General features: G+C 41.2%; 1 protein-coding gene across 2 annotated transcripts in view; it reads left to right on the top strand.

Moving 5' to 3' along the window:
• LTBP1 (latent transforming growth factor beta binding protein 1) overlaps positions 1–21,988 on the top strand; it is a 373,900-nt gene that overhangs the window by 297,437 nt on the left and 54,475 nt on the right. For both annotated transcript variants that reach the window (XM_066595882.1, XM_066595883.1), the window contains 2 exons: positions 1,620–1,745; positions 15,461–15,583. In XM_066595882.1, the coding sequence (XP_066451979.1) occupies positions 1,620–1,745; positions 15,461–15,583 (249 nt within the window). The remainder of the gene's footprint in view (positions 1–1,619; positions 1,746–15,460; positions 15,584–21,988) is intronic.

The following is a 21,988-nucleotide window of genomic DNA, read 5'->3' as shown; positions in this document are numbered from 1 at the left end:
ATCTCTTTATCTGTGTACATATGTGTTCTATAATGTCAAACTGGGACATGAACACTCTGCAGAGTCTTACTGGCACGTGAACTGCTGAACTGCGAACTGGACATGAAACTCACAGACATCACTGAAAAACAGACATAAATGTTATGCCATTCACACTCACGGACTGCCGAAACCTATCCGAACAGCAGAATAGACTTCATACTTAAGGACAGACAACAGCTGATAAATGCTCAAGACACACTAGATACAATACGAGGTATTAGTTTGGATTTTCGCCAAGGTACTTAAGCTCGTAATCCCACTTCAAGGGTCCTCATTGTCTCGCGGATCCCTACACTAATGAGCCAACTAACCCCAGGAAATCTGCCTGCAATGCGGGGTGATCGCACCAATAGGGACGACCCCATGCTGGAACCTAGGGACCTACCTCTTTCTAGATGATAAAGGACCCATAGCAAGACACAGTTCACACTACACATACTGAGAGCTGCACAGACATTCAGGAGCATGACATTGTTCACACTGAACATCCTGAATGTTGCACAGACACCTCATGTCCAGCCACATGCATGGGCACGTAGGAGCACGACACTGCCCACACTGAACAAACAAAGAAAAGGCCAGCAGCCTCTAGCAGAGGAGCTAGTATGTATAAACAACAAACCTTGGGGATTGGCTGGAGCAATCCAAACCCTGACAGCTCAACCAACATTACCTGTGAGGCTGCTGAAAACCTATGTGGTACAACAGATCCCAGCAGCGAATCCTAACAACACCAGTACAAATGTGTCCTGTCCACCCTTACATTGGTTTGAAGTTTGCTAAGGTTTCCAATTTCTCACAATACAAAAGCACAATCTTATGCCATTCCGTAATACAAGTGATAGTTGGCTGATGGATGGCTTCAATTGGGGGCATCCATTACAGCAATACAGTAAAAGTATTTATATGTTTATTTTTTAACAAGGGAACCTATGGTGAAAGAAGGCGAATGGACAGCATTGAGCATTAATCTCATGCCATACATCTTGGGTATATGGCGACTTAAGAACCAAGTTAAGAGTAGACATATCTGCACTTTCTTAAAGAAAGTACATGAATTCATTACTGTTTTTTCGTATAGGACATTGTTGCATATGTATTACATAATAGTTTTCATGAAATTTTAATTCCAAGGTTGCCTTCACACCTCCGGCAAGGATTCTGTTTTCCTGCTCTGTTCGGGGAGCGGGAAAGGGAAATCCCCTGGCCAATCGGATCCATCTTATGACGGAATTGAACAGCCCTGAATGGACCTCATTATCTTTAATGGGGTCCATTCGGTTTCTATTCAGCTTCCCAGGATTTTAGCAGAAGGTTCCAACGGAGATGTGAAGACAGCTTAACTCTTAGTGCTGCTAACAATAGTAATTTAGCCACCCCTCACTGTCAAAAGTACTCATAGATACTAAGATGTTGCAAACTATTTTAGCTGGAGGGGTTGGAAAATAGGTTGTGGAGTCAAAAAGGTCTGTTTTCACCTTGCAAGCTCACAGTTTTGTTAACAAGTGGAAGAAATTCCACGAGCTAATCATTCATAAACAATTATGAACATAATCTCATTTTGTAACCTTTTTCAGATGTCAATGAGTGTGAAAATCCAGAACTTTGCTCTTCAAATGGAGAGTGTCTGAACACTGCTGGTTCATTCCACTGTATCTGTGACCAAGGGTTTACTACCACTGATGATGGGAGATCGTGTGAAGGTATTTTTATCTGAAATGAAGTTTGTTATTTTTGTGTTCCTTCTCTTTCACTGACCCAACATTGTAAAGAACTACTCCGATGATTTTTTTCATTTATTATTACAACTTTAAATAGAAAAAATCTTTCCTTTTAGCTTTTTACCCCCAATAAAACAAATAAAAACTGTAAACAATCTGTGAAAAAAAAAAAAAATACCCGATATGTCATGGAAAAAAATGCAGCAAAAATAAGTTTGGTAGCTGAAGAAAAAAAATAGGGCTGTAAAGTCACCACATCGGTAAAATACCTAAAAAAGTGTCTGGTCCTTTAGGACCCAAAACACCCTAGTCCTTAAGGGCTCAGTCAGACGGGCGTTTTTTGCTGCACATGTTACTTGTGTTTGCGATCCGCATCTATTAGAACCAATGCTTTTCAATGTCAGCGGTCACATGCCTGATTTTTTTACATGCGCACAAAAATGTGCTGCAGTAAATATAGGGCAGCGGAGTTTAAAATGCAAATAACTGCGGCATTCCGCATTTTTAGGATGTGCAACCCTTGGATGCTGTAGCATCCAGGGGTTTCACCTTGTGGTCAATGGGGCCGCCGGCACCAGCGGTGGCGCCATTGACATACAGACAAGATCGCAATCCTCTGCCACAGCTGTGACAGTTGTGGCCGAGGGTCTCTTCATCTCCATGGGGAGTCCCCTCATTGCTGAACACTATGACAGCATTGTTACAGTGTCCAGTGACAAGGGGACTCCCCGCGGGTATGAAGAAATCCTCTGCCACCACTATCACAGCGGTGGCAGAGGACCGCAGTGCTATCAAATTCAATTCAATGGAGCGCTACAGCCAGCTCCATTGAAAGCAGTGAGATTCTGGGCTCCCCGGTAGTGATTTTCAGGGAAGGGCTTCAAATATAAGCCGCTCCCTAAAAAATCATCCCTAGAATGTGTAAAAAATAAAAAAAATATATACTCACTAGAGATGAGCGAACCTACTCGTTTCGAGTAATTACTCGATCGAGCACCGCGATTTTCGAGTACTTCCGTACTCGGGTGAAAAGATTCAGGGGGCGCCGGGAGGCGGGGGGGAGGCGTGGCGGATATTGGCGTGGCCAATATTTTTGGAGAGACCGGAGAGATCATCTTCAGTGACTCCCACTGCCACACATTGGAAAACTCGCGATATGACACAGGACACAATGAATCTAATATTGGAGAACTCGAGTAAGGAGGAGAATAAAATGAGAGTCATCAACCTCTCACCCCGAATTCTCAGCAAAGGGGAAGTGAACATCTTAGAGAGGGGCCTGTCTTTTGTCCCGTCGAATCGCTTCAATAGATTCGGCTGGACAAGGGACATGGCCCTCTTTTTGCGTAAACTCAAGTGGAGAAAGTTCTACGCTGTTCAGGAGAGACAAAAAATAACTGAATTGGGATTAGAAATGAATGATCTGCAGGGACTAAGGATATTGGAAGCATTGGAGAATGAAAATACCAAAACACCAGGAGAAGGCCCTTTCACAGAGTTGAGACTTAACAGCACAAAAAAAAGCACCCCCCAACCAGTCAACCTTTATAGATATATTCGAGAAGATCATCTTGAATGAAATAAGGGATTTACCGAATCCTAGAGGACGGGGGGGGGGGGGGGGGGGGTAATATGAACACAGAGGAGTTACAAGCACTTCAAAACCTAGAAAATGATCCAGAAATTGTAATAAAAGCCTCCGACAAAGGGGGTAATATCGTAGTGATGTCTCGAGAGGGTTATATCAGAATGTGTGATGTATTACTAGGGGACGGATCGACATACAGACGATTACCATCAGACCCCACAGACGTGTTCTTGAGAGATCTTAAGTGGATCCTGGATGAGGCGCTACTCCAGAAACTGATTGATAAGACCGAATATAACTTCATGCTTCCAATTCATCCAAGAATAGCAACATTCTATTCGCTCCCAAAAATACATAAAGGGCTTGATCCCCTCAGAGGAAGGCCGATAGTATCGGCTATCGACAGCCTATCCCAAAATATAGGGACGTATATCGATAAAATACTACGACCATTCGTAGAAGCACTGCCCTCATTTGTGGAAGATACATCGGACATCTTGTGACGCATTGAGGGACTATATGTAGAACCACAAGTCATGTTGGCAAGTTTAGACATCGAGTCATTATATAGTTCAATTCCGCATGAGGCAGGGCTAAGAGCAGTCGAGCACTTCCTCCGACAAAGAGGGAATGATTTTTCCCGACACAGTCGTTTTGTCCTTGATCTCCTGAACTTCGCATTAACACACAACTATTTCCTGTTTAATGGCAGGTTCCTCCACCAGCTCAGGGGCACCGCGATGGGGAGTCCTTGTGCCCCATCCTATGCCAACTTGCTCCTGGGCTGGTGGGAGGACAAATGCGTATTCGTAGAACCCAATAACAACTGGACGTGTCAGATCCTCCTCTGGGTAAGATTCATTGACGACATCCTAATACTATGGAATGGAACAACGGAGACATTTAATGAATTTGTCAGAATTCTAAATCATAATGAGATAAATCTGCGCATAACATCAGAAATACAAACAGAAACAATCGCGTTTCTGGATATTAAAATCTCGAAAACAACAGAGGGAACGTTGAAAACCACCCTGCACAGAAAGGAAACAGCGACAAATAGCCTCCTGTCTTGGCAGAGCGCACATCCTTTTTCCTTGAAACGAGGAATACCGAAGGGGCAGTTTCTTCAAATTAGAAGAAACTGCTCCTCGGATGAGGACTTCAAACGGGAAGCCCAGAATCTCAAAAAAAGATTCCAAGACCGAGGCTACCCCTCTGAGATCACTGATGAAGCCTATCAGGCAGTAGCCTCAATTAAAAGAGAGGAAATACTACTACCAGGGCCGAAAAGAGCAGATGACACCATCCGGATCATCGGAACCTTCGATGAAGGGGTTCCAATGATGCGTAAATTACTAAACAAGACCTGGCACATCTTGAAAGATGATCCAGATTTAAGAGAAATCCTTCCAGAAACACCGAGCCTCATGTTCTGGAGGGGGAGGAATATAAAGGATAGACTTATTAAAAGTCACCTACCATCGAGCTCTGGACCTAGGACGTGGCTAGGGGCTAACATCCCAAACGGAACATTCCCCTGCGGGAATTGTTCAGTTTGTGAAATGATTCAGAAAGGGGGGGACTTCCAAAGTGTGTCCACTGGTAAAAAATTCAAAATTAAAGAATTTTTCAATTGTAGATCGAGCCATCTAATCTACCTTGCCACATGTACTTGCCCACTCAATTATGTGGGCAAGACAACACAGCAATTGCGACGGCGTATTCAGGGACACGTGGGCAACGTTAGGCGAAAAGAGAAAACCCCACTGACTAACCACATGCACGAACAGCATGGTGGAGACACTGGTCATCTAAAATTTCAAGCCATCGAATCTGTTAAATCACAGGGCCGCAGAGGGGATCTCGAAAAACGCCTGTTACAAAAAGAAGCAGAATGGACGTACAGGATAGACAGTGTAGCACCTAGAGGTCTGAATGAGGTACTGTCCTTCTGCTCCTTTATCCAGAAACAGTGAATGACATGTAATTTCAATTGATGCAGATTATAAGTATGAAACTATTGTGGTATACGATTTTGAGGATGCACTCCGAAATAATTGTCCAATCGACACTGTGTTCAAAACTGACCCCCTAAACACTCGAGCCATTAAACATTTTTCCCAGCCACGCTGGGCACATATTGTGAAATCAGAAGGAATTGATCTTGTAGGTAACACATAAACGCCACCAACAATATAGCAGAGTATGGGATCATTACATTAATTACATACCTTAATAAATAGGAGAGCCCTGCAATTATATTCTGATGAGGGCAAATTATAACAGCTATCGTATGCTAGGGCTAACTATAAAAGCATACGATATCATGCTTTTGGCATTTAAGTCATTTAAACACAGCATTGTGTATAAATATATCTATATAAAAACGCTTTTGTTATAATTAGCATTGACATTGATGTACCCGAAGCCGATTTAATAGTTACAGTAGGCTGTCTGCTATTTTGTTGGATGAGCGATAGAAATACAATTATCATTTTCCTTACTCTCTTGATGCGCCGATAGACATGAAAGGCCGATCATATGTGCGCTTAGAAGACTGTGCAATCCTCTTTTTCCTTTGTGAAAACAATCCAAGGGGTAGGCATGGGATAGGAAGAATTAACATTCTAATCATGATGTGGAAAGGCATATTATAAGATGAAACCGGAGGCCGGTCATGTGACCGGCAAAGGATGATGTAATGCCCCACCTGATCGAGCAGGGGGCGGAGTTAGCCGGACGGGCACTCCGTTGCTAGACTACATGAGGGACATAATGTATAACAGCCTCATAACTGGAGTAGGAGCAGCGCTGTACATCCTATGGCCTCCCTTTATACTAAAAGAAAAAAGGGGGGTTCATTTCTTATAACGCTGCACAAATAAACGCCGGGGGGGGTGGGGGGTCACGTGACACTGATCATGTGATCCCGGAAGTTAACTACGCTACTCCCTGGAGCTAAACTTTATGTCATCAAGGAGCTCCACATTAGATCGGGTGACACAAATCATTATGGGATCCCATCCCTGTCTGAATAGTCTCCATTTCGATTGGGAAATGAAAAGCAAACTAGAGGATCGGACGCTCTTACATACAGGCCCATGCAATGATCATGGTAAGAGCTGATTGGTCAGGCAGTACACACCCACAGAGGGGGAGTGTCGTTTCAGGGCTTTAAAAAGGAACATTCAGCTGACTGCACATTAGATGCCTCCAGCCTACCACTAAGGCTGGAGCTGCTGCCAGTTTATTATTTTGTGTGCTGCTGACTACTCCACAGAGCCAGGTCACTGGTGAACAGCACTAGTGCCTGAGCATAGAAAGGGAACTAAGGTTAGATGCCAGTACCCTGATTAATTAGGGGGCTTTACAACCTTAGGAATCTAGGGACTATATTAGGTTAGCCTGACTAAAAAATTGTCAGGAATCTAAGACAGATTGTTGTCAGAATCCTAACAAGAGCCTTAGATGAGTCTCTGGTAGCAGTTTCTGGTGGTCTGGAAGTAGACACTAGTGTAAGTGCAGTACAAATCGCAACCACATAAGACGTTCTGGATGGACGATTTCTTGGTTGCGTAGCGTTATAGACTCATAATTGACATTTTATTATTGAGTATGCAGACGCTAGTCATTTCTGATCGTATGTAGTTTGTACAAGTAATCCCAGTGGTGACGAAAGAACTTATGGGATTAAGTCTCTTATAAATAGAGAGTCGCAGATCCTGATTGTACCCTGTGGCTCTATGTGTTCGTTAACACTGCTCCTGATGAATCGCGTGAGCGAGGAAACGCGTTGAGCACTGTATATATAGAGAACAGAACCAAAAAAGGAGTAATTGAATAACTTTCAAAGGATCATAGACACTTTATTTACTCAATTCCTGTATATTTAGCAACCCGTATAAGTGAGCGCATAAATATCATCTGGTGCGTTCCTACTCATAGAAACGGATGTGGAATAAACCTAGAGATCCACAAAAGAGTCCATAAACACTTCACAACAGATTGTCCTTAATAAAAAGTTGGTGAAGATGACTCATGCGATATACAGCGAAGAATGAAATGCATCATCTGCATACGTAATTAACAGTTCTTTTATTAAAGCCTTCTTTCCTGACTAGGATTTTTAAGCATATTACTTATTAAAGGTTAAGTTTTATAAAAAAGAAATAAAACTAGGATTTCAGTCTGTGACAGTGGCGGAGCAGGGGGTAGCAGCGGGGAACAGGGGGGAGGCCTCTCTCTCTCCCTCTCCCCCCCACTCCGTGCTGCAACCCCCCACTCACCCACGGCGCCCCCCAAATCTTTTCGCCCGAGTACGGAAGTACTCGAAAATCGCGGGGCTCTGGATAAAAAGGGGCGTGGCCGAGTTGGTTCGCTCATCTCTAATACTCACCTATTTCCCGCTACCGGGGCTTAGCCGCATCCAGCCGCTTCTTCTCTTGAACTGCTATGAAGTGCTTTCAGCAGGCGGGGGTTTAAAATCCCTGCCTGCTGAAAGGGCTGCCCCTGATTGGCTGAGCACTGTGACCAATCAGAGGCAGCACTCAGCCATTCATTGAATTCAAATATAGAGATGAAGAAATCTTTGGTCACACCTGTCACAGCTATGGCCGAGAATCACGATCTTCTCTGTATGTCAATGGGGCCGTTGCTGCTGCTGCCGCCGGCCCCATTGAGCACACGGTGAAACCCCTGGATGTCACAGCATCCAGGGGTTTCACATCCAAGGAATCCCCTGCTGCAGCTGTCACAGCCGCAGCAGAGGATAGCAGGCAGCGCACTTTATGTGTGCATGAACGCAGCCAAGTGCATTCTTTTAAGCGTGAGGCCCACTTTGGGCTCGTGAATTTTTGTGGGTTTGCATTCTGCGCAAAAAATGCGCAGAAAACAAATGCCTGTCTGACTGAGCCCTGAGGGCTTGAAACATGCATGCGTCTCAATAAAATCAGCAGATATGGGACTGACAGTAAGTCATAAAATACAATAGATGCCCGCTATGTGCAATCTTTGTGTCATTTTCTGAATTAAAATGTGTCAGCACAATGCTGACTGCATCCTTTTAGGTTAACTCCTCCCACTTTCCTCACCATGTGAAGAAGTGGCCGGAGGTCAGCGAAGTTGAAAATTATAGCACATATATGCAAAGTGCCATATTTTCTGACTTTTATAAACCATAAAAGTGGCACAAATGTGATGGTAAATTCCCGTGATACATGGTGCATGTCCAAGATTTTGGAAGTTCTAATCAGAAAACAGACAAATCTGTCATGTAATATTGCCCACAACAATATAAATTAGCAGTCACTAAAGGACACAGAATAGGAAAAAAAAGTTGAAAATGGGCTGTAATCAGTATAGTATTATAGTTTAAGATAAAGGTTATTATCCGTTTGGGACTTTTTCTATGAACCTGAATCATGGGATTATCCCCTTTAAGATGTCCCATTCTACCCTACAGCTGTCTGTGTCAGTAGAAAAAAAATAGCTTTCCCTATGCAAGTATAGAATGTGTTATGAGGCAGGTCATAAACAAAAAGCTCATAATGATTTTTTATTTCTGGTTAAAATTTATATCCAAACCACAAATGTTTGTAGTATGGAATATAAAACGTGGGTGTCCACATATCCATGAATGTACAAGTGTGTATGTCTAGTAAAGGTTTGAAAAACATTTTCTGACCATTAGTTCTCACCAATGTACTAAGCAGTAACATGAAATTCTCACACAACTTATGCCAAGTTTATTCTAAATGTTTACACCAAAGAAAGACCTACATCTTTTCCCAGAAAACTGGAAATGTGTAACAGAATACCACTTTAGTAAAGCCAGGTGTTAAAACGAGACTGGTCATTTCCAAGGGAACACCCTTAGTGTCAGCCCAAAGTCAATAGGAGACAGCAGAAAAGTTGTCAAAAAAGAAAAGGCAAAACCAAACTTGCTTTGTAATAGCTTTTTCATATACGGTGCAGTCCAACGACAATCAGTCTCGAAATTGTAAATTCTTATGCAGGGTTATAAAACTTAAGAAGTTCTGGATTTCCAATGCTTTTGCTTTTCAAGTGTTGAATGGAGCAACTGTCAAGCATGTACCCTACATTGTTTATTGGGCTTACTAAAACAGCGCTACACTTGACTTTCTCTGTCAGTTCCATACGCGAATGAAGCAGCATGGCACATGCTCATCCACTACTCCAATTCAAAGTTCTCCCTGTGATTGGCATCCCAGCAGTGGTGCCTACAGCAATCAGACATTTATTACCTACGGATGTACAAATTGAATGCTCTGTGCTGTTTACTAGCTACATTCACTTAGGGTGGTTTCACATCTGCGGTGAGGATTCATTTTTCTTACTCCTTTCAGTAGAGCAGGAAAAGGCAATCCCCGTGGCCGTATGGGTCTGTCTTATCACTGAACCAAACAGTCAATGGGGTCCTTTCAGTTTCCGTTCAGCTGCCTGTCATTTTACTAGTATTTTGTAATGGATCTTCCAGAACCAGGTAGGAACCCAACCTTACTAGTTGCACACTAGTTACAATTTCAATATGGGACTGAGTAGGAGGAGACCTAAAGAGTAACTGTACTTTTAGAAAACTCTTGACATGTCGAATGTTTTGATCAGTAGGGTCCAGGTGCCGAGACCTTGACTGATCGTTGAAATAATGGGGCTGCACTGCAGTACTCAACTGAGTCTTGTGCCCCTTTGGCTGTCATCATTACTTATTGGTGCCTCTCAATAGCTATAGATGGACACATAGATGTGTGTAGAAGTATGCGCGTCCATCCTTAGCTGCACTTAGGAGTCATAGAATTACTATTTTATAATATGCCGCATGGAAGTCAAAACATCAACAATTCACAGACGTACTACCAGTAAAACATATCTCTATTGATATAATTAAAATCAATACCGAAAAGCTACTGTGAGTAAAGAGAGGGCTAAACGGGCCCTTTTGTGATCCTAGAGGATGTCCTACCTATTAAATTGGAATAACTGCACTGATAAGAGCGATCCCAACAAGAACATCCTATTATGCCCTACAATTAGGGTGTGGATGCCATAAAAAAGGATATAAATTTCAGCAAAGAACTGTCCAAGTACTACAGGACACAAGTATAGCCCTAATAATATGTAGTTAATAACACCAGCGGTATAGTAAACTGTATAGAATAGACCGATCTACCCCAAAAAGGTCTAAAAGCAGAAGATAAATAAACCCCATGTTCAGAAAAATGCACAATCACTTCTAAGGAATGATTTCAAAATCTCTCATGAAATTGTACAAATAAATGTATGCAGATCATTATCACTCAACAATCCCAGATTTTCATATATCATGTTTATCAATGACTTTGCAACCATCCTTATAACCACCAATGTAGGTTATTGTATATAACTAATTAATATGGAAGTCAATTACCCTGATGGACCTCCATGTTTTGACAAACATGAGCCGCAAGCTTCCTTATTGATGGGATGAGAGATATACAGAACACTTAATCTTCCTAATTAATAGGCAGGGCATCCTCTTGGATCACCACAAGGCCAGTTTGACCCTCTCTTTACTCACAGTAGCTTTTTGGAAAATTTGGTATTAATTTTAATGATATTAATAAAGGTATTTTTTAACAGCAATTCTTTTTTTAGGTGCCTAGAGGACCTAATGAGCAATGATGGCATCTGAAGGGGCACAGTGCTCAGTTGAGTGCTATAGCCCCTTCATTTTAGTGATCAGTTGAAGTCTCAGCACCTGGACCCCCACTTAAAAGTGTAGTTACTCTTTAAATTACTGAAGCCCTTTACTTTCTCCCTGCTGATGTAGGCTGCAGGAACTGAAAGACAGAGCTTAAAATAGCTTGAAAATATAACTCAAGCAGAATTACAACTATTTGTTTGTCTGTAGATGAAACTTGCTCATTAATAAAATCCTGTAATTACAGCAGGTGCACATATGTATTAACAGGGATAAGGGAAAAGAAACATTTGTAATATATGATAGGAGGTTTTCAGAGATAAGTTGTCCTCTTTCTACCCCTCCTCATTCTTAGGACCTGTTCACATGGGCGTATGTAGGTTTCAATCACACAATATGTAGCTTATTTATGTGACCGAAAATCGTATAATCCCTCCCTATTTTGGCCTTTCTGCGGGTTTTGTGTGCATAAATGCGCAACATATTTTCATGCACAAAAAAAGCAGAAGAGCTCATTGTTTAGATGCCCAAGTACACAGTGAATGCGCAGGTTTCCTGCAGTCACTACATAGTTACACAGGTCCATTGACTTCAATGGACTATTTTGGCGTGTAACACATACCAAATAGGAGATGCTGCGTGTTCTTTTAACGCACCGAAAGTTACGTGAAAAATAGGCATATGTAAATGAACCGACTGAAATCAATGGGGTTCTATTCACTGGATATTATGCGTGAAATAAGTGGTCTAAATACGCTTGTGTGACTGAGACATTACAACTAAAAGGTTAGTATGAGTGCACAAGTATAATACTCATCAGGGACCTTCCAGACGGGACAGAATATTACACAACAGGGTTTTGGAATTTGCCCTCCTGTGGGATAAATAGCACCAAAATATGCACTACTAATGAAAATATTTTGATGCGGATTTGACAATGGCAGAATTCTGTCGGCAATTCCGCATCCAAATCCGCAGTAAGCCCGGCTTCACACAAGTGTATGCATATTAGTGCTCACCTGAGCACTCTGTATTTTCAGAATGACCGATGCATCGGCGTATTTTGCGGTACTTTTTGTATCGGCAAGGCATGTTCATTTGCGCACGGCAAACAAAGATGCACCGAATGAAATGACTAATTAGACTTAATGAGTTCCAGATGTGTTCTTTTTCCAGCGGAATTACACAGTGTGTCACGCATCTCCTGAATTGTGCACACATTTACGCACCACCCCATTGACTTTTATGGGGTCTTTTGGTGTGTTTCAAAATAGAGCATGCTGCATTTTTTTCTTTGTGCGACCGAAATGCACAAGAGAATTACACGCACATAAATGAAATCAATGGGTTCTATTCTTTAGGTACGGCGCGCACAAATATGCCTGTTTAACGCTGGCCCAAGAAGGATATAAAGCAGGAGAGATATTATTTATTTGTCTCCTGCAAATATCTACAATTGAATCCCTTCCAAGAGTGGTGTCTTTAAGGAGTGTTTGTAAGTTAGCAATCGACCACAAGTTGAAGTCGATCCTTCACATCCCAGACGACATACAAGGGAAAAAAACATAGCAATACATAAAATAAAAATGTAAAATAAAAAAAGCTTAAACACCTTGCTGTAGCGTTTACTGCATCGAGCGTGACAAAGACACGTTTTGTCGGATTGTCCCACTTTCTCGCACTAACATGTCATGCAGAATGTATGCAATTACCCTTTGTCTACAAGTGTGAAATATACGGAATTGCATCATTGGCTACTGTATATTATATTACTGTCTGCTGTTAGCGGCCTTCAGGTTTTTTCTTTTTAATTTTTTTTTTAAGAAAAACCTGGCACTATTCGTGAGCTACTTTTCAGCCAAGTTGACGAGAGATCTTCTGTTGAATATTTATCTATCCTGGCTGGTATTTCGAGAACTGCTGTAAAGTGGTTTTGACTCTGGATTCACTAGAGAGTTGTTGGAATAGAAATACTTAGACTTAATGTTGATCTTGTTACCATCTGTTACATACATTTCAGCTTTTAAGACCCTTACCACAGGCCTGCTATCTGAATTAAACAATACATCTCATGCTCCTGTAGTCTCCTGTCTTGTGTCTCAGAATACATCTGTGCAGAAGAAGAAAAATAAAGCTCATATTGTGGAACATTAGGGAAGCAAAGTTCAATTACTGTTGGGACTTCATGGAAGAAGTGTAACTTATTAACAGCTACTGTAGTGGTGCGGCTGCCAACTTTTACAGATGATTTGGTGGGAGCTTTTGAATTATTATGAACTTGCATTGGGTCATTCAGATATACTAGAAAAACTTTATACCTGGAAGTCTTCCACAGAAAAGTGAAGTGTCAATGGCCTCTATCGGTCATTTATGATCTTGGGGGGAATGCGGCACACTACGTAACTAAAGAGAAAGTCAGGAATAACACCTTACGTATGTGAATATTTTTAAGTTGTTTGCAGTGTGTTTGACTCTTTTCAAGAGCACATTTTATTTTCATCCAACAATTTGTAAGGGGTTTTATGTCTTCAAATTATTTCTATTAATAAATTGGCATTATATTATTGTGATCCATTTCGGAGGCGTCACTCAATAAATAAAATAACCTAGCACACATAAAAAATAGGTTCTTTTCCCATATGGAGTTATAATATAAACATGGCTAGGGTTATTAATGCACGTCTTTATTCAGTTTCAATGGCTGAAAGGTTTAATATTTAACGTGCTTATAGTATTTTAGTACAGATATTTTTCTGTCATTTATCAAAATGTGAGAAAAAGCTTCTAAATAATATTGTATTAAACCTGAACCTCATTTCTCAAAACTATCTAACCAGAAGACTGTCCTTGTTGTCCATAGCGACCAATCAGAGCTCAGCTTTCATTTCTTCAGAGCAGTTTAGGAAATGAAAGCTACACTCTGATTGGTTGCTTTGAGTAACAAGGACAGTCTTAGAGCGGCTTAACACTAGTGTAAAATTGCCTTCTACAGTGCAACCCATTTCCGCATGAATGCGGTTTGATGAGGTTGTTTTGTGCACGTGCTTGCGCATATTACTGTACTTTTTGCACACGTAGGACCAGGTCACTCATGTGAAACACCCTTTCTGTGGAATAAAAGGCTAATTAGCCTAATGAGGTCTGGATGTGTTCTTTTCCACACATTTTGCTCTGTGTTTCATGATTCCCTTACGTATTTCTATGGGACATTTGCAAAACGCAGAAAAATAGGGCAGGTCCTGCTTTTTTCTGCTTGCACAACGTGCTCACGAGAACAAACCAATTAAAATCAATGGGTACTACCATCTCTGTGTTTACCAGATTTTGTGTGCTCAAATACAAGCAAAAACACGGTTATGTGAACCCAACTTTACTCTTAGACTCCTTTGATAAATGAGGCCCATATATTTATTAGATAGCTAAAAATGTATGTTTTTTCCCCCTCTTTTTTACCACTACCATCAATGCATGGGTTTTCTTGATATCTATGAAATAACATTGTCACCTTTTGTGTTCTTGTGTAACAATGCATGAAACAGCAAGAAAAAATATTTTTAAAGTCTAAGTCTATAAGTAACTTAAAATTTCAAGAGTGTCTGTAGTGAACCCTAGTGTGACATTGGAAGAGGTTGTTTGTTCAGGATCCCTGTCTATGAATCAAAGCAAAGAGCCACTAAGTAAGATTCATTTCACACTACCTTTTTTTGGTTTCCATCAGGGGCTCCATCAAGCTCCATTATAAACCAAAGCCATGATGGTAGTGTGAACAGAGCTGTAGATCGACTGCTGCTCTGGTAGACTCAGCCTATTTGTATATTATTTGGTTGGCCATTCAAGGGTTATGTATGACCGGACAGGACTTCCCCCATAGATTACCTTTGGCAATTGGCTGATCATGAGAACTGCATGTTTTTAAAAATGGGTTGCCTTTATAAAACACCCTTTAGCAACCATGAACAATTTTTATTAAGTATGCCTATACTTTTCTGGACAGATTTCCGACTGTCCTCTGTTTGATCACAGTTGGAGTCTGAGCTGGCCGTGATAACACAGCATCACTATCATGGATCGTTGCAATGGTTGACTATGCTCAAATCTCATGTTATTAAGTTATGCCTCATAGAGGACAACCAGGTCTTTGGAATAGTGCTGTTCAGTTAAGTGATATGGATGCAAGTAGAGCCCCATACACCAATATTTGATCTTAATTCTGATCCTAATTAACCAACTATCTCATCATGCATGCTTACACCCATAAACTATGAGACTTTACACCTTTTTTATGGCAAAGATCAGGTGAAAAGAGGCATATAGCAATACGTAAGTGTTGTTTATGCAGATGATGATGCAATGCATGTCTTGGTGTATTAGCTGTATGTCCATTTGAATTGTACCGTGTCTCGTTTGCAGATGTTGATGAATGTACTAACAGCACCCTGTGCAGTCAAGGGTTTTGTGAGAATACCAATGGTTCATACCGCTGCCTCTGTTACCAGGGGTACCAGGATTCACTGGATGGACAAGGCTGTGTGGGTAAGTTAATGTTTTGTCTAACCCCTGTGTGGACTTTTTATAGGAAATGCATGTATATGTCTAAATTTTATGTCTATTGTTGTTATAGATTGTTATTATAACATTTTGTCTTTACTAGTCCCAGATAAACATTGACAATTTAAGGTTGGCTGGTTTCATAAAAACCTGGAGCATAGGTCGTAAAATACAAGGTTATGTATTGGTTGGGACATTGTATCAATATTGTATCTACCAAAAAGAGTTTAAAGACTGGGGGTAAGGCGCAACCTGTGGACATATATGAACATATAATGGTATTATTGCTTAACGTCTCTGATCTGAGGCTCACTGCATAGATGGAGTACTACAACCAAACTTACCACACAACTATAAGAACAGAACTATGCTTACTATATAGATACAGAATCAAGTTTACCACACAGATACAGTATCACAACCAAGTTTACTACATAGATAAGGGATCAGATCTGAGCTTAAAGCATAGATAAAGTACCAGAACCAAGGTTACTACATAGGTATGGTAACAGAACTGACAACTTAGATAAATATGAAAACAGAACAAAGCTTACTATATAGACAGTAATGGAGTGGAGTTTACAGGGGTATATTTGATGCAATGATTGGATTTTGTGATACCTCTGTGCATTACTTAGTATTGGCAGTGATATTTTGCCTTTAAACAGGGAGACCATAAGCTAAAAAATTGCTTGAAAGACCGAATACAAATGACAGTCGTTCAGTATAAATACGGCCACCAACAGCGTCATAAGCGACAGTTGCTAATCGTTTCAGCTTACTAAATAATATAGTCTCTGGTTTATTAAGGCTTCTTTCCCATGAGCATATATCGGCCGCCGTTTTCACGGCCGGCCGATATACGCTATGTTGGGAGAGATAGAACTGGTAACCGGGCGCACAAATCAAACGTTTGCACGCCTGTTCAGATGGCATGGGTCACGGCGCATATATGCCAAGACTACCATGCCGTCGCCCCTTAGCTCCGCTCATGTCCTGCCCCTTGTCAACAGACAGCAATGGGAGGACGTGGGATGGGAAAGCTCTTAGCTCCACCCTCGTCCTGCCCCCTCCAATTGCAAAAAACGAGCAGGGAGGAGAAGAGAGGTGAGCCTGCACAGGGGGAGGAGAGCAGAGGGAGGGAGTTTAGCAACCACTCTGCTAAACTGCCTCCCACCTGCGGCAGCTGCCATGGGCTCCCATAAGAGCCCATGCAGCAACCAACGTATTCCAGTCCAAAAGATAGTTCCAGAACTATCTTTGGGCCCGATGTAAAAATGCCTGGTGCTATGTTGGCCAGCCGGGCACTTTTATGTTTCAGGAATACAGCTATGTGATCTGATGCACTGGAATCCAATGCATCAGATCGCAGCGTATATCAGCCGGCTGTGAAAACGGCCGGCCGATATACGTTCGTGGGAAAAAAGCCTTAAAGCCATCTGGTGCAAAGTCACACTCGTTCAAATAGGAATGACTTGCGAAAGAATTTGCATAGAGATCTCCTCTATAATAAATACCAAGACAAACAACTAATGATCACTCTGTGTAAAAGTGAATAAACATCTGTTGTTTGTACGCTTCAATGAATTTTCTGAGCAACTATTTGAACGATCTGAATGGAGCAGAAAAGCAGAAACCCAGGAGCAGGTGTGAAATCCCCCTAAACCTGCTTGTCTGTAGTACCCACATAAGAGTATATACTATACAATGGTGGAAACATTTACTTTTGTATTGGATTTAAATTACAGACTTGTAAATGCAAATGGAAGATGGTATAATGTCTTCTGCGTAACCACCTATTTAAAAGCAGCTTTCCTATACGTCAGTGTCTGCTATTGACATATAAATAAGCTACCCTCCAATAGGTGGTGCTATAGAGGCTCTGTACCATGTCAAATTTGCATATCAATTTTCCCATAAGGAGTATTGCTTAGACTTTAAGTCTCTTGATCCCTACTTGGTGCGCTCCACAAGGAAAAACAGTACCCTCCCCGTGGCATGCCTTTCACCCAAGCCAGAACTCTACTGTGCAGCGCTAAGGGACAAAAAACCTTGAAACAGCCTGTATGTATTTTTTCTTTGTGGAGAAGATTCTGTTTCGGCTTATATCTAGAGTTCCATTGTAAGGCTGGTTAGAATGTTGGGCATGGAATTATAGGGAAGCTATCTTCCAATAAGTGGCATTGTAGAGGCATTGTGCCATATTCATATTCTATTTGTATATCAAATACCCAGTGGAGTATTACATGGGCTATAGGTGTTTTTTTTTTTTTTTAAATAAAGTTCCATTGAGGAAAAAGGTAAGATACATTTACTGAAATGCAGAGAAAAAAATAAATTAGTAAAAAGACATAGCACAGAGTATTTTCAGTGGGTGTTATCATGGAGTAGATAGATTAAGGCTGTATTACCCCCATAGTCCCAGAAATGCTGCCCATCCAGAGGCCAATATCATTTCCCCATTGACCTCTGATCAGGCAGCATTCATACAGACTTCCCACTTACCCAGCTTGCAGCTGCGGTACGGTGCAGCGGCAGCCATTGGTGAGTCTGTGACCGCTGACCTCTCACCTTGGCACAGACGCCAGTAGAGAGAGGTCAGTGGTCACCGACTCAGTCAGCAGCAGTTGCCGCCACGGCTAGACTGGAGTTGCAAGCTGGATGTTTATAATTCCTGTTTTGTTGATGTACGGCCAGCGAGCCACATAAAATGAGGCAGTATGAACCTCAGGTTTCACAAATATAATTGGAGCATTGTTTAGTTTTTTTTATTTATCTTGATTTTTGGATGGCGATATCCTTTAAGACAGTCCTTTTATGGCTGATTAGATAGAGATATTATCAATACACATCTACTGAAAGCTTTAAAATAGCTATACTAAATTCTGCTTTTATAAATTCATTTATACACTTTTATACTAAAGTGCCAATACAAGATATCAATTTTCTATCCGGCAGTTTATGATCTCAACATCTGCTGTTTCTATTTGTAATCTGTAAAATAGCTGTATCTGTCCGCAAAGTCTTCAGAGAGACATCATGGAGTTCATCAGCTTTTACCCTTGTTGTAAAAGACTTTCATTGTACCTCCTCACTGAGCAAATTGTATTTTTCTCTCCTGTAGATACTATAAATGTCATTTTTATCAATTAGACTTCATTTATAGAAACTAAGTTCATTTAATGTGACAAATACCTATGAGAAGATGTTATTTCTGAGCTGAGAGTAAACGCACCACACATAGCATGGACATAAAAAAGTGTCCACACTGGACCCATTAACCACCACCAAACGCAACCAAGGGGAAAAAGGAGAATGTAGCTCTAACTAAGAACATGAATACCTCTGCCTAAAGCAGAGTGATCGCCCCGACAAGGGCGGCCCCACATGCCAAACCTAGGCTACCTAACTGTCCCTAGGTGGAAAGAGGGAATGTCTATTAACAGGTGGTAATAACAATATAAACAGCAAGGAAAATGGCAAAAACAACATATGTTTTATATATATATAAAGTTGCTATATATCTCAGGAACAATGACTGCAACCTGAAGGATATGGACCAAACCAACTTCACAAACAGGAGATAAATGATCGACACTCTGTAAAAGGAGGGATTGAAATATATAAAGCACTCTAGTAGATTGGCCAGCCAGGGGAAACACAAAACACCTATGGGAATCTCCACATATGACTCCCAATTAAACTTTTGTAACGACAGGGAACCCTAAGAGATAACAAACATCCAACTTTAACAATATCATAATGTGGCTTGGACTGACATTATGTCACCAGTCCATCTCCTTATCGCAGCTGTTATACCATGACCCTGTTGCGGCTGTTGAGTTGTGACAGAAGGGTAATACATATCACATTTGCAGCTGCACTATGTATAAGTAGCCATCTTTTGGTTTGACTCTTCTGTTATCCTTCAGTATTTGACAGAAGTTAAATTATTGAGGCATATCAGTACAGGCGCTTCTTTGGCAAGATTGTATTTTTGGCGATATTATTGGTATACTAGTCATATGATGATTTGATTTACTTGAATCTATATATGTAAAATAGGATGTATGTATGTATACATAACTCATGAACGCCTGGAGCAATTTCAACCAAACTTGGTACATAACTCATCTCATGGGGACAAATTTTGCGGGAAAAAGACAACCCCGCTACCCCTGGGGGGAGGGGGTAAATGCCGGAATTACACTTGAGCAGATGGTTTTTATTTCACAGTCTTATCTAACACAGACGACCTCCTCCTCATCATACACTAATCTATTACACAGACGACCTCCTCCTCAAATACTAATATATTACACAGACCTCTTGCTTCTCAGATAATAATATCTTACACAGGCAACCTCTTCCTCTGCTCCAACTACCACACAGCTTCCCACTATGTACCACACAGAAATGAGCCTAGCACCCACACTTATTAAAGCTGTCCAAAAGGAAATCTGTGTTGCCCATAGCAACCAATCACAGCACATCTTTCATTTTACATCAGCAGTATAACAAGTGAAAGCTAAGCTGTGATTGGTTGCTATTGGCAACAAAAATTACTGGGGAAGTCGGTGAGTTTTTGATTTTTAATTACGTCAGTATTACACAGACCTCCTGCTCGATAGATAATAATATCTTACACAGACAACTTCCTCCTCCTTAAATACTAATATTACACGGATGACCTTCTCCTCATATACCAATATATTACACAGACGACCTCCTGCTCATGCAGTAAGATATTACACAGATGACCTCCTCCTCATATACCAATATATTACACAGACGACCTCCTCCTCATTGCAGTAAGGTATTACACAGACGACCTCTTCCTCATATACCAATATATTACACAGACGACCTCCTCCTCATATACCAATATATTACAAAGACGACCTCCTCCTCATGCAGTAAGATATTACACAGACGACTTCCTTCTCATATACTAATATATTACACAGACGACCTCCTCCTCATGCAGTAAGATATTACGCAGACCTCCTCCTCATGCAGTAAGATATTACGCAGACGACCTCCTCCTCATGCAGTAAGATATTACACAGACGACCTCCTTCTCATATACTAATATATTACACAGACAACCTCCTCCTCATGCAGTAAGATATTACGCAGACGACCTCCTCCTCATGCAGTAAGATATTACACAGACGATCTCTTTCTCATATACTAATATATTACACAGATGACCTCTTCCTCCTCATATGCTTATATATTAAATCAGTACACACATATATGCACACACATATTTAAATTCTTTTCGTGTCAAAAAATAAAATACACGGGCAACGCGGGGTAATCAGGTAGTATGAAATAAAAGTGAGAGTATGTAAATGTCAGTTGCACATGCAGTCAGCTCAGTATACATCTTGTTCGGCTCATGTCCACAAACCGCACTTTCATTTACTGCACATACTTGTATTTAACATGACTGGTCTGCTGATAATGCATCATTTTTCGTATCTTACTTGGAATGATATGTATAATTAAAGATTTTCTGGGCCTTACGGTCCCCATACACGTTAGATTTCAGTCATCCAAACCTGCCAATGGTGGGGCCAAACAACTCCTTGATGTATTTGGGGACAGCTCCCCCAACAGATGATGGCAGAGAAAAGAAGGATCAGGGATGCTGAATTTCAACACCCAATCCATTTATACCCAAGGAGATAATCTGGCACCAGAACCGTCTGGCTGCTGCTTAGCTTCCTAAACACATGAACATTTGGCAGAGCTGGATGTCCAATGGTATGGTGCTGCCAGAAGAGACAGATGTTGGATGAACGATCGCTCGGCCAACAGCTGTTGAATGAGTGGGGACAGCTTTAGATATCAATGACCCAATGTTAGCATAGGCCAAATATATCACATCAGTGGAAATCTAACTCCTGGCACCCCCTGCAAAGCAGCTGTTTGAAGAGGCTGCATCATTCAGGTGAGCACTGTGGCCTCTTCTGTACACCAGGGCAATAGTAATGTTGCCTGGTATTGCAGCTCAATCCAATTCACTCGAATGGGACTGAGCTGCACTTATGCCATGTAACCAATGGACATGATGTCACAAGCCAATGAAGAGGACACAGTTCTCACCCAGGTCCTGTGGTCCCTTAAACAGCTGATTGGCAGTGCTGTCAGGAATCAGACCCATCCTGAGTCTCTTTTAGTGTTGTCTGCTACCTACTGTATAGGCCTATAGAGCGTGTTTGCCCCTTAATCCTAAGTAGTGTTAAACAGTTTCCTATGAACCAGGAACAAAATGATTCTCTAAATGGAACTCCCTTTATAGGTGGATTCAATCAGGAAACAATCGGGATGTTCCACAAGTACATTTTATGATGTATGTTGAGAGTAAAAGATCTTCTTTTC

The sequence above is a fragment of the Eleutherodactylus coqui genome, chromosome 3 (assembly GCF_035609145.1).
Source record: "Eleutherodactylus coqui strain aEleCoq1 chromosome 3, aEleCoq1.hap1, whole genome shotgun sequence".
NCBI classification, from domain to species: Eukaryota; Metazoa; Chordata; class Amphibia; order Anura; family Eleutherodactylidae; genus Eleutherodactylus; species Eleutherodactylus coqui.
This window is presented reverse-complemented; position numbering and strand designations above follow the sequence as displayed.